This window comes from Coffea arabica, chromosome 7e, assembly GCF_036785885.1.
Source record: "Coffea arabica cultivar ET-39 chromosome 7e, Coffea Arabica ET-39 HiFi, whole genome shotgun sequence".
Lineage (NCBI taxonomy): Eukaryota > Viridiplantae > Streptophyta > Magnoliopsida > Gentianales > Rubiaceae > Coffea > Coffea arabica.
Window position 1 is genome coordinate 3,040,257 of NC_092323.1, and position 25,207 is coordinate 3,065,463.

At 37.2% G+C, this 25,207-nt stretch overlaps 4 protein-coding genes across 6 annotated transcripts; all 4 read left to right on the forward strand.

Moving 5' to 3' along the window:
- Positions 1–1,502: 1,502 nt before the first annotated feature.
- Positions 1,503–4,045, forward strand: LOC113722839 (uncharacterized). Of its 3 annotated transcripts, none has more exons than XM_072060241.1 (5): positions 1,503–1,923; positions 2,141–2,194; positions 2,525–2,584; positions 2,888–3,019; positions 3,506–4,045. In XM_072060241.1, exons 1-4 carry the CDS (start codon positions 1,546–1,548, stop codon positions 3,011–3,013), a joined length of 618 nt encoding a protein of 205 aa, XP_071916342.1. In that variant the 5' UTR covers positions 1,503–1,545; the 3' UTR covers positions 3,014–3,019; positions 3,506–4,045. The 3 variants fall into 3 exon arrangements, with proteins under 3 accessions (XP_071916342.1, XP_071916343.1, XP_071916341.1); XM_072060242.1 differs by having other exon boundaries at positions 3,520–4,045; XM_072060240.1 differs by lacking the exon at positions 3,506–4,045 and having other exon boundaries at positions 2,888–3,280.
- Positions 4,046–5,097: 1,052 nt separating this feature from the next.
- LOC113722840 (uncharacterized) lies at positions 5,098–7,641 on the forward strand. The gene is made up of 5 exons (XM_072060243.1): positions 5,098–5,979; positions 6,126–6,217; positions 6,592–6,624; positions 6,896–7,115; positions 7,318–7,641. The coding sequence occupies exons 2-5, from the start codon at positions 6,161–6,163 to the stop codon at positions 7,506–7,508; spliced, it is 501 nt and encodes a 166-aa protein (XP_071916344.1). The 5' UTR covers positions 5,098–5,979; positions 6,126–6,160; the 3' UTR covers positions 7,509–7,641.
- A 3,158-nt stretch (positions 7,642–10,799) lies between these two features.
- On the forward strand, positions 10,800–13,135 carry LOC113722807 (uncharacterized). The gene is made up of 4 exons (XM_072058700.1): positions 10,800–11,386; positions 11,533–11,565; positions 12,255–12,555; positions 12,665–13,135. Exons 1-4 carry the CDS (start codon positions 11,327–11,329, stop codon positions 12,847–12,849), a joined length of 579 nt encoding a protein of 192 aa, XP_071914801.1. The 5' UTR covers positions 10,800–11,326; the 3' UTR covers positions 12,850–13,135.
- Positions 13,136–15,604: 2,469 nt separating this feature from the next.
- Positions 15,605–24,413, forward strand: LOC113723043 (uncharacterized). Its single transcript, XM_072059185.1, has 18 exons — positions 15,605–16,027; positions 16,174–16,365; positions 16,476–16,631; positions 17,229–17,522; positions 17,972–18,189; positions 18,291–18,365; positions 18,511–18,577; positions 18,856–19,181; positions 19,703–19,936; positions 20,029–20,216; positions 21,265–21,406; positions 21,501–21,609; positions 22,313–22,415; positions 22,495–22,681; positions 22,823–22,921; positions 23,010–23,068; positions 23,510–23,615; positions 23,937–24,413. The coding sequence occupies exons 1-18, from the start codon at positions 15,790–15,792 to the stop codon at positions 24,099–24,101; spliced, it is 2,958 nt and encodes a 985-aa protein (XP_071915286.1). The 5' UTR covers positions 15,605–15,789; the 3' UTR covers positions 24,102–24,413.
- Positions 24,414–25,207: the final 794 nt, after the last annotated feature.

Below are 25,207 nucleotides of genomic sequence, written 5' to 3' on the forward strand. Positions count from 1 at the left end.
GGTTTCAACTGACAGTTGTCTTAGTTTGGGGGGCTAGGGGCTAAACAGAAATTAATCCAATTACATGTATAATACGCGAATGGTTTATCTTTTTCAATGTTCTACTCCAGTTTTTTGGGTTGTGCAGTTCCAAGGATGATGAACTCGTTGGCAAAAAGATGTGATGTATGTCTAGGGAGAAAAAAGCTCAGAAAAAAAAAACAATACGTGGCATAGGAGCACTAGTAGGACGCGGCCCAGTACAACACATCCGGGTAAGGTTTGGATGGTTGTAACGGTGGGCGACATGTAAGAATTTTTATTAAAGATTTATAGTTTTCGAGCTGTGTTTTGATTTGCAGTGATAATTAAGGTGGGTGCAAGTCGAGTGTCGTTCTGTTCATTATTTGGCTGATCCGATCCGTATCTTATGGGTCAGTCATTTTTTGATCTTTACTTTTGATATATCAGCGGGTATTCGGTTATAAGGTATCTGCATATGGGGTGGGTACTTGTCCCGCTCCATTTATTAATTTTTTTTAAAAAATAATTTATACTAATTTAATTTTATATTTTATATATTCATCCAAAATTGAATACATATTTTTTTTCGCAAAAAAAGTGTCCCACCAAGAAACAAGCATGAGAAGAAAATACAAAAAAAGAAAAAAAATTAAAAGAATTCAAAATTAATAAAAGTTTGAAATAAGTAGCACATTTTTTTAAATATATGTTTCACATTAATTAAATTTTTTTTTATAAAACATAAGATCATGACCTCTATAAATGAATTTTGTGAATAAGTTATAATATCTCGTATTTGTAATACAATTTGTTCAATATAATTGCTTATTTAGCTTCAAAAATATTATTTTGTAATATGTATAGAAAAATAAAAATATATATATGCGGGACGGGTAGGATATACGCGAATTTTTAATTATATAAGTCTAATCCGTCTCGTATCTTAGCAGGTACTCGATCCTCTTTTGACCCTATCAATTAATATAGATTGGATATTCTAATTTTCGGATCAGATTAAATCGAATATGACGAATTTTTGAATTAGCGGATAATTTTACCCACGTCTAGTGATAATAATCACTCCACCCGATCTTTAAAAAGAAAGGGAAAAAAGAAGCAAATAATAGAAACTAGAATAAAACTAGTCCCACGGGACTTGGTTTATCTACCCGGACTTTAAAAAGAAAGAAAAAAGAAGAAGAAGAAGAAGCAAGTAATAGAAACTAGAATAAAACCAATCCCACACACACGGGATCTTCAGTGCCACTTTTTCAGTATCAATTCAGTGTCACTTTTATATTTATGTCAAGTGTTCTGTTTATTTAATTTGTCATGTACTGTTTATTTAAATTTCTTCTATCATCGCGTGATAAGTGGGATTAACATTGAATTTGGTACCGTGACATTGAATTTGGTACCGACTAGTGGCATAGAGAAACCAAACTGGTCCCACGGGACTTAGCTTGACCGCGGTTGGCGGATAACATACAGGATCGGGTGTGGATTTTAACACAGTAGATAGTGAGCGCATCAAACGAACAAATGGTTCCAACTGCAAACACAATGATGACCTCATCTGCTGCATTTTCAATTTGCAGAAGCATTTCTCCGTCTTCTTCCTCTCCCACCACTTCACCTACTGGCGTTCGACCTCGGTTCTTTCGGTTCCCAAACCATACTACCTCCATTGCTTCTCCTTTACTTTTTGCTGCCATTTATTCCCCTATTTTGACAAAGCTTCCGACAACGAGAAAGCTACGCTCTTTTGTTGCAGCAGCCGAAGACGAAACCCTGGTTCCAGAGGCTGAACAGCAAGCAGATGAAGCAGCGTCCTCTACTCCTCCGCCGCCAGCAGCCACCACCGATCAGACTGTCTCTGTTACCGTCTCGCCTTCTGATATCCTTACCATGTTCTTTCAGGTACCCCCTTTGGCTTTATTAATTTTCAGTTACTAGTTATTTGCTATTACCATTGTTGTTGTTGCTGTTGTTCTTTTTTTTGGAGTGGGAAGGGGGGGGGGGGTTGAACGAGGCGACTACTATTACCATTACTAGTTGCAATCTCCGTAATTTGTAGAATAATGGCAGAATTATCCAACCTTGTCATCATTTTCTTTTTCAAATCGCAATTGTACAGGCTGAAGGAACAATGAACGAGACAGCGATTCCAACAGTTACAAAAGCATTAGAGGTATACAATCTTACTGCCTTCCTTGTTCAGTTCGTGTGGTTTGGAATCTTCATCTGCCTTAGCGTATCTGCTACTGCCAGTTTTACGTTTCCGTCATCGAACTAGCTTCATTTGTAAATTTTGGATCAAGTTGTGCAAGGAGATTTTACTGTATTGGCGCTTTCTTTTAGCCTTTTTACTCTCGGCTTTACTTTTGCTCTCCATAAACTGATAAACTTGTTTTAAAGATTTGCATAATGGGGGATGGTTATCTATCTTTGACATTCAGTAATTGTCTTCGAAGATCTGCATCTTCACCTGCATTTTGCTTTTCCTATGTACGTTATGTAGGAAACAGAGGGCGTTGCAGACCTAAAAGTGCAAGTTCTTGAAGGTATTGCAAGTGTAGAGGTAAGCTAACCTGATCTTTTTTTAGTAACTTTAGATCTCAGGGTGGAAAGCACAAGTATCAATTAACTACTTATATAAATTTACAACTGTTTACAATGTTAGGAAGCAAAGTGATATAAATAAGTTGGTCCAAATCCCAATCTAGTTTGATTATTGAAGTCAACTAGCACTCCCTTCCCCTTTTTCCCAACCCAATCTTGGGGGCAAGTCATAGAGCATGCAGGTTCTGCTAGTTTTAATTATAATATCGTCTCAGTATCTGTTCAAACAGTTTTTAAGTTCATTCCGCTCTGTTCTTTGCAGTTGACAAAGCAAACAACTGTGCAAGCTACAGGTGTGGCTTCAAATTTGGTTGAGGTGATACAAAGTAAAGGCTTCAAGTTACAGACATTAAATTTGAGCTTCCAGGATGAAGAAGACTTCAGCTAGACAAATGTACGATGATTTTCTCATTTGCACTTTAATGTATCAAGTTCTCTATGTGCTCGGCCTAAATTTTGGAATGCTCCATTAAGTGTATCTGTATGAGTGCTAGTAGAATTTTGGGGTTGTTAATGTAATTCACGTTCAGATAGGATGCATTTCATTGTTTACAATTTAATGCCACTGAGTTGTTGCTTTTTTCCTTCATTTATTAGGACTATTAAGTTAACATTCAGATTGGATAATTTTCATTGTTGATTACAGTTTTACTGCTGCCGAGTTGTTACTTTATTCCTTCATTTGTTAGGACTATTAAGTTAAATTTAGAGCTGGGCTGCTCAATCATCCAGTGACCTTTGCAGTATAGATTCTTCATTTTTTTTTACCAATCTATCTTGTTTGTTTTTTCCAAGATTGATTGTGGATTTTATCCTTTAGTTTGACCCATGAACTTGCCTAATCTTTCCACATTGTTAAGCATTTTGAGGCTTTACGCAGAACGTAGCATGCAGGTGTCCATGTAAAATCTCACGAGGGGGAGCAAATGAGCATGCTTCTTAGCACATTCTAAAATTCCATTGCTCCATGCACTACTGTTCCTATTGCTTTTTCAGCATCCTCCCTCCAAGCATCATGTTGGGTTCAGGGCACTCAATTTTGTCCTAATAATTTGTGAGATTGGTCATTTTTGGTGAGCAATAGCTGTGTGGACGCATCAGCTAATTGGAGTTTGAGTTAGGACTAGCTAAATTGAGTTTTAGTTTGCAATCAGGACTCATACATCTGGACCACTGGGCTGTGGGAGGGGGGGGGGGATCCTCCGGAGGCTAGCAAGGGAGACCTTGGCAGCGGATGTTGCAAAAGCTTCTTCATGTAGTCTACTGTAAATGTTTAATGGGCTTTGCCCTCCATCTTTGAAAATGACATGCCTTATTTTCTTCACTTTTGTCAGGATAGTCATGTCAAGGCATTTTGTTTATGTACGTATTTTATGCTTGTAAACATATTACCGTATTAAGAGTGTGCCAATCTTGGTAATGTGTGTTATGCTTGCTACCTTTTCATACACTTTTTGTTGCCTCGAAATCTGCTGTGAAATCAGGGTGATATACACATATAGCTATTTGCGTTTAATATTTCTAAAGTTAGTATAGCTGCAATTTTATATTAAAACACTTTTAGCATTAAGCTCCATTAATAATCATCTTCCTAGTTATTGAAGCCATTATTTCCACTTCCTGGAAATTTAGGCGCTAACTTTTTTTTTTCCTGGTAGCACATAGTAGTTTGTGTTCATGCAAGTGATGAAACAATTGGCATGGAAAGGGTGTTCTGGTAGTCTAGCATTCGCCGTATGCTTTAAAGTTGCAATAGATATATTGAAAATGAGGGAAGTACAATCCCTTTGCCCTTCCTGTGTAGTGTTGTGCTTGAATGTCTATAAATTGTTAGATTACCTTGAGCTTGTGTACTGTTTGGAGCTCCTAAATTTAGATTGATTTGAGAATTTCATGCATGTGATTTGATAATCATCTTATCTGGACAAATGACTGACTGAGAAAGTGGAAAAGGAATAGTCGGGTGAAAGATAGCGGAAGGCTTTGGTATTTAAACAGTTACAGGGATGCAAAGGAAAAGTGGAGGTTCATTGTGTGTGTGGGGTATTTTTTTCCCTTTTTCTTTTTCTGGGTTAGAGAAGGAAGTGATTAATTACAAATGTACAAAAAGGGGGAAGTTCATTAGTAAGTTAGTAACTGGAGAATAACATATTTGTCATCGTCGGCAACATCTTATTCAGCTAGATGGATTGGAAGAGTTTCCTTCTTATGATTGCTTCTGGCAATCTGCCAAGGATTTATTTATCTGAGATGCCTTTATATTATTCAGTCTCAGTAACATTCGGAGAAGTGATTAACCAGGGGGGTAATAATTACCTCTATGTTCCTGCACATGTATTTTCATTGCTGATTTACCGGTTTGCCCGGCAGCTTCTTGCTTGGGATCTTTCGCTGTGTTACAGAAAGAGCCTCTTAGATTTGACAGGTTCATCCCCGAAGGTACTAAATTGTTGATTACATGTAAATAGGCGATAAAGTTGGAAGACGGCCTATATTCAGTGCCAGTGGGGTGCGTTTGAACTGAAGCCGCTGCAAGATGTCGCCTAGTAATAAATTCTTCGTCATTGCAAGTATTTTGGAGCTGGATGTAACTGTCTAGATGAAATATAAAATCTGGAGTCGACCCCAGCAAACTTTGATGTCTGCGGGAGACGTTTCTTTATATCCAAAGATCAGGGCATGCACTATGCAGGCAGGTGATATCATGGTTGGGTTGAAATATAAACAAAAACTTTCTTGCAATTACAGCGCCAACTGCAATCTCTTCAATACGATACTTAAACTAAAAATTAAAACTCGTCTTCTGCTTCTATTCTCAATACTAAACGGGCAGATCTGCATAACCCAAGGCTATTGCTTGATCTTGCATGCTCTGGTCATTTGTCTTATCCATGAAAAATCAGTTAAATACATCGGTTCTAAATGAAACTCAACTCCACTCCAGAATTTGTAGGACCTAAAACTCCTGGGGACACAAATATCTGATAGCTTTCATCTGGCAAAGTGATAGAAGGCAATTACATTACAGTACATGAAACTAATGAGAACCCATATAATGTTGCCCTAATTTGGTCAAATTTTTGAGCTTCGATCCACATGCTTCCGAAGGTCGTAACCTAGCTGTTCCTATAAACCGACAAGTGGAGCAGTTCGATCAAGAAGGTCAAAAGTTTTTGGGTAGAAAAAACTAAGAAATCTTGCCTAGATTGGTGCCGCAAAGCCTTAAACTATTGCTGTCATCGAACTGCGGTGGAGAGAGAAAATATTAGTTTAGCAGACAAATGCATTGAGCCCAGAGAGTCCGCATCTCAGAAATTTCATAATCTCCTTGGCTGCCTTCATCCGGGGAAGCTGGTATCGACAGTGAATCGGCATTAATTCCAGCTTTTCATGTTTCTGCTTTAACAAGCAATAGCATGTTGTTGTTTCTCTACTTCATTCTATATAAACCGAGTGTTTTTCACTGCTCAATTCATCAACTAACAACATTTCCACAACAGTATCTAGTTCTTCTTGCCAGATTCCACTGACCATTATGGCCCTGAAGTCTGCGCTCTTTCTTCTGGCCTTCCTGCTCCTAGTTAGCACCAAGGTATGTATGTAACTTATTTATCACATTTACTAGGGCTCTCAACTAATACTCCCTTCACTTTCATGCACGAATGTATCATTCATAATGTGTGGAAGGGAAAGACTAAATCCAAACCATGTATTCTGCACCTTCAAGACATTAACTTGTGAAAGGTGTGGACATAAGATAAAGGGGTTAAGATCTAGCCTTTCTCAATGTGGAATTAAGTCATTGCAATGCATACACGCTCAAACACCATTCAGCAGCGCATTTTCCTCTTTGTTGCCTTCTCTAATCGCGTTCTTAACAAGAATAGGAATAGCTTTTCCTTTGTGCTTCAATTTAGTGAGTACTAGTGTTCATTGTTTGTTTAACCTGCTACTTTGTACTTGTAGGTCACATCAATGGAAGAGGATATCCTCACAGAGGTAATTCTGATCAAGTTTTCCCCACCTTCTACCATATTTACTTGTAATTTCCTGTTCTCCACGTGTGAACCTCGGACTTCCTAAATTTAATCATGTCACGAGACCAAATCTTAAATTAGTTTATGCAATGGCAATCCAAGAGTTTTTCTTGGTCTTCGTCGTACAAGACCGCCAATCCATCCTCATTCTATCAAAGTTGACGAAACATGGTATGGTATGGCAGTTTTTAGTCTCTAGTCCTTAAACTGATGTCTTTTCTATATATTTGCAGCATCGTCATGGTGCCAAATCCCCTGCTCATGCACCAGTAAAGCCGCCGGTCCCCTCACCAAAGAAGGCTCCAGTGTACCCACCAGAGAAGGCTCCCGCCTATCCCCCTAAGAAAGCTCCCACCTATCCCCCAAAGGTGGCTCCAATTTATCCGCCCAAGAAGGCTCCTGCATACCCTCCCAAAATTTCTCCAGTTCATTCCCCGTCTAAGCATAACCATGGTACTAAATTTCTAAATCTGAATTCTTCATCCTACTGCGTATGATCAGATGTTATTCATGTCTTCAGCGATAAACATGGCCTTGAATGGAATTGAAAGAAAGCCATCTTCTCGTTATCTATCTAGTATCTAAAACTACTAGTACAGCAAACTGAACTTCCTCCTTGCAATCAATGTGACTTTGTATCCATGTATCTATCCAGGTGACTGTGTCAAATTGTGCATGGAATACTGCCAGAAGGCGGAGTCGAAAAGGGGATGCCTGAGGATTTGCGTACCCTGCTGCGACCAGTACCAGTGCGTCCCCGGACGTCCGGAGAAGAAGTGCGTCACCTGGGACAAAGTGTGGTACCATAACGACTACGTCCCCTGCCCCACCCCCAAGAAATATTAAATCGTCCACAGATCCCCCTTCTATTTCTTGTTATACTCCATAGTGATTTCTGTTCTTTCATTTGCTATTGTATCGGCTTGATCATGTAACGAATAATCATCCCAGGCTTCACTGGGTAATTTATGTTTTCCTAGTGGTTGTTTGCAAAAAAGTAAGAATCTGCTCCGTTTTTTTTTTTTTTTCATTATGAAAGATGGCCTATTTTGTGATTGCTTGAACTTCTCTTTTCTCCTGGATAATTTCTTTGTCATTCGAGAGATCAGTCTCCTATCAACTGTACCAGTTCATACAATTTCAACCGTTCCCTGATCGAAACTACCCGTATCTAGTGCTAAACAAATCAGTGAGTTGGGCACACAAGAACTCGAAGTTCCTTGTTGGACGGTAGGCAGGGGGATCAAAACCACGGCTTGTGCTTGACCTAGAACTGTGCTTAAGTGCACTCTTGTGAGTTCTGAAGTCTGTGCTGAACAAGCACGACTACGTGTATTTTATTGTCAAAGAAGGGTCAACATGTTTGGATAATAAGTTAATTGTTGTAACATTTTGATTGAAAAAGATAAAAATGTCTATTGAAATATGTATTTATGATGCAAGTAAATAATTTTTGAACAAATAAGTGCCATCCAAAAGCTTGTGTTATTTTTGCTTTACTCGAAATATATATACTACTATATGATTTGGTGAAAATATTAGTAGTGCTTTTTCTGAAATGTTGAAGTTTTCGTGTGGTGTGACGGCTATTTAATTTTAAAATTGGGCAACGAAATGCATGCACATACTTTCGCACAAAAAAAAGTGATAATTTCAGAAACCTCCCCTAAGATTTCTAACTATTTCACTAGTATCCCCTGAAGTTTTTGACAATTTTACTAGTCTCCTTTGAAATTTGTAAAATTACACAAATCTCTTCTGAAATTAAGGTTTTGATAACAAAGTTAATCCAATTAAAAAAATAACATTAAAAAGTATTTCAAGGAGGGAGATGAAACTTTTAATCCATAAATACCCTTTATGCGTGTTTTTATGTCGTATTAATAAAAGAATAAAAATAATTAAAAGTTAGAAACAATTAATACACACATTTTACCACTCAAAAAGTTCATATTTAATAAATTAGACAACACAAATAAATAACAAAACTATACTAATAATTACAAGATTCAGCAAAATAGACTAATCATCTCTTTTAACATGATGTTTGCTATGATTATCATGATTTTGAACAGAAAAATTTTCAAAATTTGGTTTTCTTTTCCTTCATTTCAAATTTTTTTGAAACTCTTAAAATTATAACAATTGTAAAGTAATTTTATGGAAATAAGGAAGAAAGGAGGGAAAAGGAAGGCAAAATTCGAAATTTTTTTATTCAAAATTACAAAGATCATAGTAAACATCATGTTAAAAGAGATGACTAGTCCGTTTTGTTGAATTTTGTAATCATTAGTGTAGTTTTAGTACTTATTTATGTTGTCTAATTTATTAAATATGAACTTTAAAATACATGCATAAAGAGTATTTATGGAATAAAATTTTCATCTTTCTTCTTAAAGTAATTTTTTGATGTAACTTTTTCCAATTGGACTAACTTTGTCATCAAAACCTTAACCTTAAGGGAGGTTTATGAAATTATCCCAAAAAAAAAAAAGTAATGCATTTGCATAAACACCGCCGGAGAAAGTTATAACACTAAAACGCCGTCGTCGCTGTAGATTTGCACTTAAACGCCAGTAGATTTAAATCATTGTCAGTAGCCCGCCACCAATTCCACCCTCCCACGAAAAGAGAAGAAACGAGAAATTTTTGTTAGGCCAAAATAGATGAATCTATTGGGCCTAGGGTCAATCATGTGACAGAAGCCAGACCCTGGTCCACAACCGTCTTAAAAGCCTTTTAAAGCCCATTATGAATCTACATGAAAGACAGCTCAACTGTCCATTTTCATTACAAACTCTCTCCCTCTCTCTCAACAATAGTAAAGTGAAAGTGGGAGTTTGGTTTGGTAAAAACAATTTAGTGTGATCTTTTGTGATTTCAATTTTAACTTTCAAATTAGCTATTAACCAATAAACACATATACTTGTAAAACTTAATTGCTTAATTGTCAATATATTATAACCCTTTAAACTACGTAAATACAAAACTACTTATCCTTACACAATTATAAACTCCTCCTTACACAATTATTATATATCAAATTAAACATCGCATAACTTCTAAAATCTTCATCTTTCCAACTTCTAAATTATCACTCCATAAGGACTCTTTTTGTAGTCTATCATGACAAAGTAATTCTCCCGTTTCATCTCTTTACTTGGTGCGTTTTGTTGGGATGGAGATCATTCATCGATCCATATTTCTTTTTCCCGTTTCATCAATCCATACTTTCTCCAACAGTGTTTTTAGCCATAGAATATATATATATAGAAAGCATACCATGCTCAAGGAATACAAGAAGTGTAATGGGAAGTACACCTTAACCTAAAACAAGTACACTAATCATACACAACGGTACCGTGTCTTGACAAGACCATCGTTTTTCTCTGCATCTTTATCCACCGGGAGGATTGGAACGTAGTCCTAATTAAGTTTCCCTAGTATGATCAATTTGGACAGGCGGACATGGCCAAAATCAAAGTTTTTTTTTTTTTTTTCTAAAGACGATAACTGTTGTATAACCTAATCTATCCTACATGGAGAGAGGAGTCAGACCTAAGAAGGTTCAGGGGTAATATGGATAGGACTGAACTATCATCAGATCAAATAAGTACACTATGTATCCGTTTGAATTTTTTAAACAAAATCACTTTTAACATAGCAATTGATAAGAGATAAGATTTGAATTCTTAACTTCCATCTCATCAAACTTTAATGCTTTGGCAGTTGTCACTAAACCGGTGGTTAAAAGCACATGAGATAGCACACGACCAAAAATCAGTAAAGAGGTAGAGAATATCTGACTCGCACAGTCCAGCTGCAGAAATCAAATTACATTTATGTTTTATGATCGCCAGATCCTCCCACCCCCTCTCCTCTCCCCAATCCCGCGGAGGGGCCCCAAAAAATTGAAGGCTCTGGAACATTGGGTTGCCATTAAAAGCTTTTGTACGGGTACCACCATAGCCCATTCACTATGGCTTGCCAGCTCTTCGGAGATGGGAGCCAACTGGCAAGTCAAACTCGTACTAATGGAACCTTAGCAGGAAGGAAGGAAGGAGACAGGATGAATCCATTACTTAAAAGACTCCAAACCACAGTTTCTCGTAAAATGATCACCATCCAGAAGCCAGTTGCCGCAGATTATCATACCTGACGTTTGGATGGTTCATTGATCAATCGCAAAGCAAGTGCTCAGAATATGTCTTAAAAAAAAATTGATATTACCAGTTTCCAAGGCAGAGTTGGTATGGCATGTGTCTGTCGGCAGTAAAAAGTATCGTACCAGTCCATCTAATGGCAAATAAGAAAAGATATATACTAGTATTATCTGCTGCTGCTGCAGGTTTGACCAACAGCATGCCTGTTGGCCCTGAGCCTTCCTCCCTCGCTTAGGTTGGATTCAGCACAAAAATCCATATCTGATCATTTCTTCTTTTTTGGTAGTAATCAATTTGATGTGGTGAATCAGGACCGAGTCGTCTGTAATGCAATTAATTTTGGTTAGCAGGCAGGCCCTCCTCAGGCGAGGTAGCTGCCACCACATTAGTCGCCACTTTAACTCTCGTCTGGTGTCTCTATATAAACAACCGTAGTTGGATACTGCTAGTCGCTCACTCACTGGCAAACTTCTCCAAGTTCTTTAGTTCCTAAGCAAGCAAATGGCCTTAAAAGTAGTTATGCTTCTGGCATTATCCTCTTTTTTCCTAATCACAACAAGGGTATACCTCATTTACACTTCTACTGTAGTGTATATATTTCATGCATTTGTTATTTCTAACTGCTAAGCTTTTGTTCTTCATGGTTCCCTGAATTTTAACTTCCGTCTCTAATTAAATGTCTTTTTCCTGCCTTCATTGATTCAAAGGTTTCATCGTGGGGCGAGGAACTCTTTGTCAAGGTAACGCTCAGACAATTTTCAGCTCCTTACTCCTCTTCTGCAAATAAACTGCGAAAAATAGCTAAAGGAAAACACTTCGACGGGGTTGATTGATGCCCATTTTTTCTGTAAAATCGGCTCACAGCTTATCACTTAGCATTATTACTTGTACAGTACAAGAGTGGCTGTGAAGTACTCCCATTCTTCGGTAGGGCATGACAAATAAAAGATCTGTTATATGCTAACACGCCTTCTCGGCCCTCCTTTTGTTTTTGTATCCGCAGAAGTTAAAAGAGACCTTTACTTTGTATTGTTTAACATCGAGTGTAAGAGTTCTCATGACTTGCAGAGAACGTAGAAAGTCCACCGTATTGTTTTTCATGACATGCAACCTTCTCGTCTTTATCTTTGTTTTTCTTTTTGTTTCCTTTTATTTCATTTTTCTCAGACTTTTTTTGGCATAATAATCATGAATTGGAAGCTTATACTGATAAAATTATGCAAGTTATGCCTTGAAAAAAAACTGATTTTGGTAGCTAAAATGGGCTGTATCGATTTGATACTCTGCAGTAATTGTGATAGTTGTTTACTTTAGACTAAAGACCGCTGCCTAATATCTTTTCACAGTACGTACGAGCTTTGATTGTAATCTTTGATTTTACGAGCAATGCTACATACACAGAATGATAGAACCACAAGTTGCTTTACAGGACATCACCCAAAAAGCGCCTCCCCCACCAATCAAGGCATCTGAAAGTTCCCCGCCAGCCCCCGCAACTGAGGCTTCACCACCACCACCGCCAATTTACAAACCAGTCCCTGTTCCGCCACCAGCCAAGAAACTGCCTCCTCCTTCTCCACCTCTTAAGGCCTTGCCCCCTCCTCCGCCAGTTTATAAGCCAGTTCCACCTCTACCTGTCAAGAAACCACCAGTGCCGTTGCCCCCTCCTCCGCCAGTCAGAGCACCAGCTCCTCCCTCCCCAATGAAGCCCCCGCCAAGAAACACAAAAGGTGAGCAACCTGCGGCCCCACTATTAGACTGCTTTACAGAATTTAGTTTCAAGGGATATCACACGGTTTTCTTGAATCATGTACCTATAAATTATGTACGCTTGTGCAGAATGCTTTCCCCTATGCGCGGTTAGGTGCAAGTTGCATTCGAGAAAGAATGTATGCTTAAGGGCATGCGTGACTTGTTGCGACAGATGCAAGTGCGTTCCTCCAGGGCAATACGGCAACCGAGAAAAATGTGGCAAATGTTATGCTACAATGACCACCCGTGGCGGCAGGCTCAAATGCCCCTAATTAGCTTAATTCCCCCTTTACAAATTACTACTACGCCACTTTCTTTCAGTTTTCCTTGTTCATCCTCAAGGAGATGGTCTAAAAGCTATCTGATCTTCTTTGGGTTGACGAGCTGATGATTTCTTAGATATCATAGATCAAGCGGTGCGGGGTTTGATTTGTTTCTTGTAGTAATTTGATTAATTAAGAGGTTTATCATAATAATAAGTTGTACTAGTAAAAAGTGTCTCTCAAGTCTCATCATCGATGAAGAAGATGAATTGCGTTTCTGCGCTGCTTATGTTTATGTTTAGTACCTTGACTTTCAACGGATTTATCTTTGTACTGCTACGAAATATACTCTACAAATTTTCCGAGTAAAAGGGGAGCCTACTCTGCTCTCTCGAGTGTTTGACAATAATTGAATGAGATCGTGGGTAAGGCAAACCCAAATCCAATCCAAACCATTTTGTACTACAATGAGAGATGATCATTGGTGCAAATTTTTTCTAAATTTAATTTAATTTACGCCTTTATTGAGCGACCTTCTTTTCGCCCATGTCCTTCTAAATACACTACTGTTGTATTACTTATTAGCTGATCAGTAACCGCGTGAAAAATCCACTGTTGTACTTAGGGATGGCAACGGGGCATCCCCGCCCCGCTGCCTACAAATTCCCCCGCCTCCCACTCCCTCCGCCCCCGTCCCAACCCCCGTTCCGAGAGCCCCCCGCAGGCACCCGCTCTTATTGCCATCCTTAGTTGTACTCGGCTTTGATCTTGTTTGGCGGACAAGTTTTTAAAAAATTTTAATTATAGTAATTTCAAAAAAAAAATTATACATTTTAATATATTGGAAAAATATATTTTTAAAAATTTTAAAAAAACTTATATAGAAAGTTACAATAAAATTTTAGACAAACACTCAAAAAATTCACTTGTCAAACGGGACCGAGACAAATGTCACAGTAGCATTTCTCTTGTATAGTTAATGAAAGTGTCAGGAGGATGATAGTTCATTTTATGGGAATGGAAAAATCACCAACCAAATACATGTTTTTCCCAACCAACTTTGCTAGAGGAATTGGCCAACTTTCGCTAGAGGAATTGGCCAACATATTACCCTTACCTCTTGTCACATGGATTGTGGGGTGGGAGTTAAAGGTTCAAATCTTACCTCTTATGCGACTTCTTCTAAATCTATATTCGTTTTAATTTGATAGTGGTTCAGCTCCGTCGATACTTTCGACCTAATTGAACCACTTCTCTTAGAGTAAGTTAGGAAAAAATACATATTTTTCCTTTGCTTTTCTTTGTGCTTCTAAATGGGAAGATATACTTATAGTAAGAAATTTAGATTAAACTTCTACTAAAATTTACTATTTGTAGAAGTACGAAAATTGAGGAAATGGGAAGGATACTTCTTAAACAAAATTTTCGTACGTCATAGTCACCCTTTCCGTTTTGATATGAAAAAGAGGACTTCTTCCCAGGAGGACTTGACATGCGGGAGCTTGTTAGATGTTTTTTTATTTATTTATTTTAAAATTTTTTATATATGCTCCAAAACGAAAAACAAAAGAAAGAAAGAAAGAATGGCAAAAACCGCGATGGTGCTCAAACTTTCAATTTTATGCATTTTTAGTCCTCCAACTAATAAGTGCGTAAATGTAGCCTTCCAATTAATAAAAATGTGTAGTTGTAGTCCTTCCGTCCAAATGGATGGGAAATGCATCATGAATTGCTCACATGGCATTTTTTTTTGGGATAATTACAAAATCCTCCTTAGAGGTTTCTAACAATTTCACTGAGCTTTCCTGAGATTTGAAAAATTACACTTACTTCCCTTGATTTGATTGTTTTAGTAACAAAATCTTAAAATAATATTGACTTGTTCAAATTTTTAAATGAATATCCAAAAATACCCTTGTGTAATGAGTTTTAATTTATTTTTCTATATAATTATAAGATTATCTAGTATAACTATAAGAAAAATGTCCAAAAATTTTCAAGTCCATACCTACTATTTGATAAACAACTATAATAATAATTTTATCACTATGATAGGATACTTTTGATGGTATTTTATTATGGATTTAAATTTATAAGATAGAAAAAAATATTGAAATAATTCATTTAGAGTTTATGAATTTTTCGAGTAGTTGGATTATCATAATTTAATAGTAATTTTGGGCCATTTTCTTTTCATTTATTGTTAATTTTAATACCAAAAAATAGAAAACAAAGATCAGGAAATACATTGGATTGCATATAAAGTTAACTCGTCAAAAAAATCACTAGTTGGACATTCGGTTATAATACAAACTAGAGGTGATAGTGGTAGTTCTCCAATTTTATTGGCAAAAAAACTTTAAAAAAAAGGAATAAGAAGGAAAAAAATGAAAAAATAATTTTAAAAGTCATATCAAACAAGGAAATTTTATTAAAATATTTAAGGGTAGTATTATCATTTTAAATAATAAAGGAGGTATGTATAATTTTTAAAACCTTAAAGGAGCTAAATGAAATTGTTAAAAACCTCAAGGGAGGTTTCTAAAATTATCCCTTTATTTTTTGTATCATCCTGTCCCTTTTTAACAGCCAAATTAGACGGAAAGACTATATGACTACACACTTTTATTAATTGAAAAATTATATTTACGCATTTATTAGTTGGAGGACTAAAAGTACGCAAAGTTGAATCGGGACCACAACGGTTTTTTGCCCAAGAAAGAAAGACTAAAAGGTAATTTTGGTTTTATTCTTAATTTCCACGATGTTGGTGACCAAGATTGCCGTTATGAAGTACCGTTAAATTTACCGTTACGTACACACTACTGGTCGCGTTTCACGCCTCGGCGAAATCCCGCCGTCGTAACTTCTAAGACTGTTTGTATTGACGGTCGGGATCTGTCTGGCGAGCAGTAAACTTTCCGACTGAAAGAGAGAATTGAAACAAAGATGAGAGGCGACGGTGATGGGATCTTGGGCGGAGGAAAGAGATCAGAAAGCAGCCTCAAAGTTAGACAAAAATGGCTCAAGAGGAAAGAAAAGTGGCTGGTGGTTCTCGGGGTGGTCTTGCACGCAGTGTACATGCTTAGCATCTTCGACATTTATTTCAAGACCCCAATTGTTCACGGCATGGAACCCGTCACTCCTCGCTTCACTTCTCCGGCGAAGCGCCTTGTTCTTTTAGTTGGTAATAGTTGCATGCCACCTGCTCGACAATTTATCCCTAAGACTTCATTGCTTGTGCTTCCTTGTCTTTTTGTGCATTATTGGTGATTTTTTCGATTTTCGACTTCGGATGTTTATATCGGTATTCACGGTAAATTATTGTTGCAGCGGATGGCCTGAGGGCAGACAAGTTTTTCGAGCCTGGTTCAGATGGCAATTATCGGGCGCCGTTTTTGAGGAGTGTGATTAAAGAACGAGGTCGGTGGGGAGTTTCCCATGCTCGTCCTCCTACAGAATCTAGGCCTGGGCATGTGGCTATTATTGCTGGCTTTTATGAGGATCCAAGCGCTGTCACCAAAGGTGGGATTCGTTATGTTAGTGTTACTGTATACTATGTTAGTAGTTCATTCTTGCACCAGCTTAGGCGACTGTTTGCTAAAGACTGATGATAGCATGTCACTGATTGGCAGGGTGGAAAGCAAATCCAGTTGAATTTGATTCAGTATTTAATCGCAGCCGTCACACAATTTCATATGGCAGCCCTGATATTGTTCCCATATTCTGTGGTGCTCTGCCGCATAGCACGTGGAATACATATCCTCATGAATATGAAGATTTTGCCACTGGTATGTAGCAAGATTACTTACTCCGTTGGGTTTGTTGTTATCTGAGGTAGATTCGCCTGTTTGAGTTTTTTACTTCTTGGGCTTAGACTGAACAAAAGTTGTTATGGAGAAAGTACCTATAACATGTGGCCTATTACTTATAAAACTTGGCTTTTTGAGTTGTAGATATGGTGAATGCTATCCATACATCCTTTGAGCATGTCAAATTCTTCCCATTAGAAAGAGGCTCACATGCTTCAGAAAAGGTCGATGGATGTTAAAAATTTGCCTTTTTTCAAGATTTATCTCTATACTTCAATGTTCTATTGGACTGTACATGTCGTCCCCCTCCCCCCCCCCCCCCCCCCTTTTTTTTTAAGATTCTATCCATTGAGTGGCTTAAGCAAATGGAGAAAATTTTATAGGCAAAATTATGTTGAAGTAAAACGCTCATATGTTCTAATATTTTAAGGGTCAAGCAAATCGTGAGATCAAACATATATTGAGATCTTGATGGCAAGAGGATTTGTGAACGAAAGAGTAATTATTGTTGTAGTCACTAGAAACATCCAAATTTAATTTCTTCTATGCTTTATCAATACATTAGTGTTCATGCAGATGCATCTTTTCTGGATGAGTGGTCATTTGATCAATTAGCGAGCCTTTTGAATAGGTCAAATGAAGATCCAAAGTTGAAGCAGCTACTTCTACAGGACCATCTTGTCATATTTCTTCACCTTCTTGGTTGTGATTCCAACGGTCATGCTCATCGGCCCTATTCATCAATTTATCTCAATAATGTTAAGGTTGTTGATCATATTGCTGAAAGAGTTTACAATCTCATTCAGAGTTACTTCAAGGATGACTTGACAGCCTACATATTCACAGCTGATCATGGAATGAGTGACAAAGGTTAAAAAACTTTTTGAACTCGTCTTCCTTTCTCTTACATGCGAAGTCCTATTCTTGCAGGGCCATGTTGCATATACGTATTCTACTCAGATAAACATTTAGGCATATACGCAGATGCATGGATTTATGCAGACAGAGAAGAATGTCCTCATTTGGTTAATATCAAGCATATGTCTTAATTTTCTTCTTAAGCAATTTTCTAGCCCAGTAATATATGTTGTTTATTTAAAGCAAAGCAGAAGGATTTACGATTTTATTTATATGTTACTTGTCTTTCGTTTGGGCTTTTTATTTGTTATAGCCTACTGGCATAGGCATGGCTTTCATTTTCCTTTTGCCTTCTTGAGATTTAATTGTCATTTTGTTGTTGAGATATTTGATTCAGGTTATTTTTCAAGTTTTGTATTTCTTGCCCATAGTCTGGTGACTTACTTCTATATTTGTTTTAGGAAGTCATGGAGATGGGCATCCTTCAAATACTGATACGCCTCTTGTTGCTTGGGGGGCTGGTGTTAGACATCCCGCGCATAATTTATCTAGTGATCAGTTGGAGGGTGCTGTTCAATTTGTTGATGAACACAAACACAACATGCCAACACCTAGAGAGTGGGGTCTTGAAGGCATTGAGAGGGTGGATGTTAATCAAGCTGATATTGCTCCACTGATGGTTGTACAGTTGTTCTTGACTGGTATCTTTTCGTTTCATGATTATGTTTTTTGTTTCACCCCACAAATCAATTTCTTATATGCTCATCAATTTATCTGCAGTCAACTCTTCTTGGTTTGCCATGTCCTGTTAACTCAGTTGGAAACTTGCCTCTTGGTTATATCGATTTTAATAAGGTAAATTGCAATGAATAAATGTCTTAGAAAATTTTTGTGCCTTCTGACTGCAGAATGAAGGTCCCTTCTCTGGTTATGCATCATCATTTAATTGACACTGACTGCTAAAGGGGTACCTAAGGTTTTTGTGGGTTCTTATGTTCAGGTGGACAAGGTTGAAGCTGTATTAGCCAATACAAAGCAGATTCTCAATCAGTTTCTTCGCAAATCACGTATCCTTCCTGACTACAAAGGAAAATACCTTTGATGTGGAAAGCAGGAAAACTTTTGGGTAGTTGGGGATGGGAGGATAAGCATCTTGAAGCTTTTTCATGGTTTCCCCGTTCATGTCACTATTTTATGCATTCCAACTTCTCGTCACCGATTCTTCTTTGCTGTTAGATTGTTATCATCGCTGGATTGTTATCATCATTTAATTATACTTTTGAATTGTAATAGACTGAGCTTGGAATATGTTCTCTATCTTTTACATTTTTCTTGACAAGAATAGAATTGAAGCAGTCAAATTCTCTAAATTTCAAGCCTTTTGAACCATTGAAAAACTACAACTTGGTATTGGAACGTATTGAACATTTAATATCCATCAGAGATTATGAAGCTGCAAGGAAGCTATCTGAGCATTTACGAAGATTGGCGCTTGAAGGACTGCATTATTTTCAGACTTATGATTGGTTTAGGCTGATGACAATTATTACTTTTGGTTACATTGGCTGGATGATCTATGTTCTGCTTCATGTCTTGCAATCTTATACATCATTGCCTGAAAAATTGGTGGAAAAGAAGCAAATGGTTCATCTGAGAAAGAATACTGGGAAGGTAATTTGATTGTGTTATGATTCATCCATAGGTAGTCATGAAAGAACATGATTTTTTGGGGAATATGGGGCATTTGAGTGAGCATCTTGTAAATAATTAAATACAGAGTACAACTCTTCCTACCATCTAGCTTTGAATATCAAAAAAGTAATAAATGAACCCTTAGTGTTCGTGCCTGGTGAGTGGGATGTAGACATTGAAGTTTGAACCCGTATATATACAGATAATTTGAATTTCCCTCTTATGAAGTATTGAATAAAATTCAGATTTTATCTTGACTGTAATTTTGGAAAACTAAGCGTACATATTTTTGTAAACCAGTGGTGGCAGTTCAACCTTTTATGTGAACTGAATTGGATTGTGAGGTGTTCTTGTGAGTTAAAGATTTTTGTGTAGATGTTACCCAATGCTTTTGTGTGGTTAAACTTTCTGGTATTTTATTTGGACAACACTATGAAAATATTATTTATTCTTAAGCTATTTATAGTATCTCATTTCTCAACTTATCTCAATTGTGCCAGGTATACTTTATAGCATGTCTGTTTTCATGCCTAGTGTGCTCTCTACTGTTGCTGGAGCATTCTCCTCCTCTGTATCATGCGTATGCTGCGATGACAATATTTCTTTGGACACAAATATTTAGTGAATATGAGTTTCTACTATTTTTATGGAGGGATCTACAGAGGAGAGAATCTCGCTACTTCATTAAACTCATAGCAACCTGTATTGTCTCAATACTCATCCTTGAGATGCTGGTAAGGCTCGTTAGCATATTTTAGTTATATTCTGATTAGTAATTTCGTTTATTGCGTAGCCAGGATTTAATTTCTGTTTATGTATCATGTAGGTCAAAAGTTTCACAGATAGGAAATTGTACACCTGGTGTTTCTGGACTGTTGGGGTTGCTGCTCCTATTTATCTTGTCCGCTCAATACCATGGAAATCTAGGGTGCCAATTATAGTTCTGCTGACATGCTGGTTCTTGTCCATTTTCACTTTGATGCCTGCTGAAATTCCAGAGAACACTTGGCTAGTGTATGTGCTGCTTCCTTTTTTACTTTTATCTTGCTTTCAATTAGTCAGTCATGTTGGTATTGGATCAAGTGGTATGAACAAGAACTTAGGGACCTGTTTGAACTTGTCCACGAAGTTAGTTGCATGATGTTTGTCCTTGCCTTGTTGATAAGAAATTAAACCAGTTGTTTTCATGATCAGGTGTTAAATTGACAAAACGAATTCCCTTCAGTAACTGCTGAAGCCACTTTGGCCTTTGTCAAATCCTTGGTGTATTCATTCAAAGAATGAATGTTATTTTGCTTTGGCTTTTCATGCTAATACTTCTGATCTTACTGACCTTAATGGGCTTGGATATGTAGGAAATGCAACCTTATCTTGGATCTTTCTGATAGATGAGATTAATGTATAGCTGATGACCGTATAATTTTACCAAAGCAACCTTATTCATTCAAAGAATGAACCTTATGTTGCTTTGGCTTTTTGTGCTAATACTCCAGATCTTACTGACCTTAATGGGCTTGGATATGTAGGAAATGCTACCTTATCTTGGATCTTTCTGATAGGCGAGATTAATGAATAGCTAATTACCGTATAATTTTATGAAAACTGTTTGCTTGGATTTTTTTATGAAAATGCTGAGATTTTCTTTTCTTTTTTTTTTTTTTAAATACAAACAAACTTGTAGCACTGGTTGATTGGGGATCACTGGTGCTATTGACATTATTCATTGACAAGGTTCTTTCAAATTCATTTGTTTGACAAATTGCTACTTTGTGAGTTTTGGCTTATAGCAGTTATACAAGATTATGCAGCATTAGCCAGTTTGTATTTGTAAAACTTGATCACTAGATCTAGAGCTGGAGCAGTCCAATGTGCAACTTTGGCTTAATATGACTATCACGACGCACTCTTAAATAATTATCAGAAACCTTGGAAGAGGAAGCAGATATTTAGATGTTTGTAGGAAGTCTTGTATATATCTCTGTATAATTTGAAAGTGTATTGGAGTGATTCCCAGATAGAAACAAATGTGCTCTCTTTATAATTGAATCTTCTGCTTCTATAGCGTCACTAGTGGAGTTGTCACCATGATGATTGGAGGAGTTGCTAGGCATCTGGATCTTCATTCCGAAGATGATAAATATTGGCTTAGTCTTCGTACTAATGACACAAGCAGACCTAAGTTCCCTATGCTCTTTCACTTGCAGGTATGAGTAAACCTTTTTAACTTCTGTTGAGCATGCCTTAAAAAATATCATTTCGAGAGAGATAAAATTAACATATTTACTACATTGAAAATAGATTACTTTGGTCGGCTTATCGTCAGTGATGGTGGTCTTGTCAACTTATCACAGAACCAAAAAGCATGAATTGCTTGCTGTTCATCAACTAATAAACTGGTCAATTGCTGGTATTGATTCTTTTTTACTTATGCTTGCAATTTATGTTGCCCTTTTTTTCACTTATTATGGATCAACATAAGTTTTTCATGTAATATTTACTGATTCTTTCAAATATCAATACTTGCTCTGTTATTCTTCATATTTTTGCTGAAGTTTTTTGGGTTTGTACAGTGAAATTTGGTTTACTGGTTGATGGATGGTGCAATTTTCTTTCTAATCGTCACAGATAATTTTCATTAGCAGTAGTTGATCTTGTCTCAGATATGTTTAAATCATAGACTAATTCATCACGACAATATGTTTCTTTTGCTGATAGTATCTTGATGGGTCAGCTAAGTCAGACACTGGATTGACTTCTAAAGTATGTTTTAAGGTTGTCACCATTACTTAAGTAACAGATATTGAATTACTTCCATGGCCGCAACAACTAGGGTATCTCTTGCAGCTTCAGCGGCTGGAGCTGGAAGTTGCTCCCCTAACCACTCTGCTTGCTTTGTATTATTTCTAATATTTACTGGTCAACATGTCTTGTGATTTTAACTTGAATAATCAATTTGCTTAAGAGTATTCCCAGGTAATCTTGAGTTCTTTTCTGGGGTTTCCAAAACTCTCTGTGTTAATTCACTGATTAAATTTTGCAGGTATCTGGCTAGTTACATTTGATTCTTTCCTTTTTCTAGTTATGGATGCTGACTCTCTTATTTACTGCAGTGTGTTCGATGGTCCTTCCACTATTTTCAGCTACTGGTGTCTTGTCACGTTTAACTTCCATATTTCTTGGGTTTGCCCCAGCATTTTTACTTCTTTCTATTGGGTATGTCTCTCAGAATTTGTTTGAAGTTTGAATGTCTGATAGAGATATACTGGTATAATTTTCTGTTAAAATCCTGCAGATATGAAGCTCTCTTCTATTGTGCTTTGGCACTTGCGCTAATGGCGTGGATGCTTTTTGAGAATGCGCATCGCTATTTAAGTAAGGCAAGCTTATTTTCGGCATCTGTTAAAGCTATGCAGAACAGCATTCTAAAACACGATGAGAGATGCCTACAGCTTTCAGATATGAGAATTGCTTTGACGTTTGTAAGTAATAGCCTATTCTGTCTTTGCATTCTGCAATAATATCTGAAAGTTTGAATCTTCTCCCTATCCTTGGCGCACATGGCGAGAAAAAGAGGAAATTGCACCAAAGGAAGTAAAAGCAATTTTTTCTCCTCTGTCCAGATGGTTTTCTTCAATATCGCATTCTTTGGAACTGGCAATTTTGCAAGTATTGCAAGCTTCGAGATTTCTTCTGTCTATCGTTTTATCACAATTTTCAGCGTAAGGGAACCTAATATTCCTTTTCTCTGCTCTATTATTCGTTTTGGTGCAATACTGCATGTTTGATATATCTGCTCTTATTTTGCAGCCATTTCTGATGGCAGCTCTCCTTATTTTCAAACTATTGATTCCATTCATGCTTGTCATGTAAGTATATCTGTGGCATCTCTTTCATTGCCATTTGTTGAGTTTTCTGATAGTTTTCTTCTGATGAAATTTCGTTATGATACTTAACATGGCCCAAAGTCAATCCCTTGTCAAGTTTTTGTGACTCATAACTCTAAAGTGACATGGTGATAATTATGCTGGAGTAGCCCATTGATTATGCTAGGGAGTTACGTGGCAACACTTACGTTATAACTACAAACTTTCGAGCATTTGCTCAGTATTTATTTCCTGTGACTTACCAATATTTTGTGGATTAAAATGTTTTGTCCTCGTACGTATCACCGTCCTTTTTACTTGTTTGACGGCGTATTCAATTCGAAGATTTAATGACTTGCTTTCACAAGGAAATTTCACTGTACCCTCCTGGTTTTTTCACTGCTATGGCTTGTGTAATTGATATGATTTCAATCTCTAATGCAGATGCGCATTCAGTTCATTAACCAAAGTAATCAGAGTTCCACTTTTGGGGTGCTATTTTCTTGTTATATTGTGTTCAGACGTGATGACAATCCATTTCTTTTTCCTGGTATGGTTTCCACTTGCATCCAATAGCGTCATTCTTCCACAAAATTTATATTCTTTACCTGAAGTAGCAGAAAAATAGGTGGCAAAACTGATTTTATTTGAGGTATGCCCCTGCTTCTGCCCTCACCCCTCTCGTTCGGGTGGTGTTCCTTCCCAACTTAATGGACATGCAATAGGCGTAATATATCTGGGATTTCCTTTTTGTACATAAATCAGAAAAAGACAGAGAGAGAAGCAATCTTTGAGTTTGGTACGGGTTGATTGAAGGTTTGCATTCATGTCTAAATAATATGTTTTCTGAATTTGGTATGATGTTTGACAGGTCCGAAATACTGGGAGTTGGATGGAAATTGGTAACAGCATTAGCCATTTTGGAATAATGAGCGCACAAGTTGTGTTTGTCCTCGTGCTTTTTGCTCTCACAAACGTATACACGAAAGACATCCAAACTAGCTCAGCTCAGCACTTGTCTCGGAAAGCCATGTGATGTGATTCATTTTGATCTTGAGTTTTTTGGGTTTGTTCCAGAGTAATGTACTCATTTCATTTCTCAGCTTTCTGATTAATCGTTCAATTCATTGTAACACGAGGCTTACATAGGATGGTAGTACTACTTGTGGTTGAGGCCACTCTCATTCGATTTACTCTCTTTTTACCCTTCGGGCTTGGAGCGTCCTTTACAAAGATAAGAAATTTTGTATTGTAAGACATGAGCATTGATCTCTCCCTTGAGCTTTCCCAGCTAGAGACAGTTATTTGTGACACGAATTATATGAGCAACGTTCTCCTTGACTATTAACGTTTATTTTAGTATTATTGTTAATTCGCACCATTACTCAAGGTGGGTTTTAGAGCGCAACGTTCCCTGCTGAACTTCTTCTCTTTTTTTTTTTTTTTTTTCTTTCCTTTCGGTTGGGTGACTGACGGGTTCTTGTGCTTCCGCACAAATGTCTCATTATTAAAATTAAGTAGGGAGTTGGACCTTCCTAATGCTGCTCTTATCACGTTGGCCTGTTCTTTTCTTTTAAACTGGTGTTAGACTGGTTGTCTAGTTATTTTTGCGTTAACTTTTTTTTTTTCCAAAGACCCGTAGAAAGTAGAGGTCTGAGTAAAGTCCACCTTTAAAGTATCGGTCGAATTTGGTCCTTGTATCAGATAGCATTTGGGATTTACTTGTACACTACCATTGTTTAAACCTAAGCACTGTTGAAACCAGGAAATAAATTTGGATACTAACTGTCGGATACAGTAAAGGCCGCGAGTTTGAATTTGGTCGTTGATGATGCAAGGATTATATTGACGGATAATCTGTAAAAACCTCTATAAATGATTTTGGCTGTTGATGTGAGGGTTGAATTGTGTTGACGAATGATTTATAAAAATAAATGTCTGCAAATGACTCGTGGTCCCGGAGCAGGTGTGCTTACCATGGGGGAAGAAACTTGTCCACGGAGAACGGTGGAAGATGATGGTGTAGTAGGCAGTTTACACCATCAATTGACCTTCTTCTTCTTCTTTTTTTTTTTTTTTTTTTCCTTTTTAGTTTTTCGTTCGATGGGAAAATCATTTGACTTGCTCGGGGAGTGAGTACCT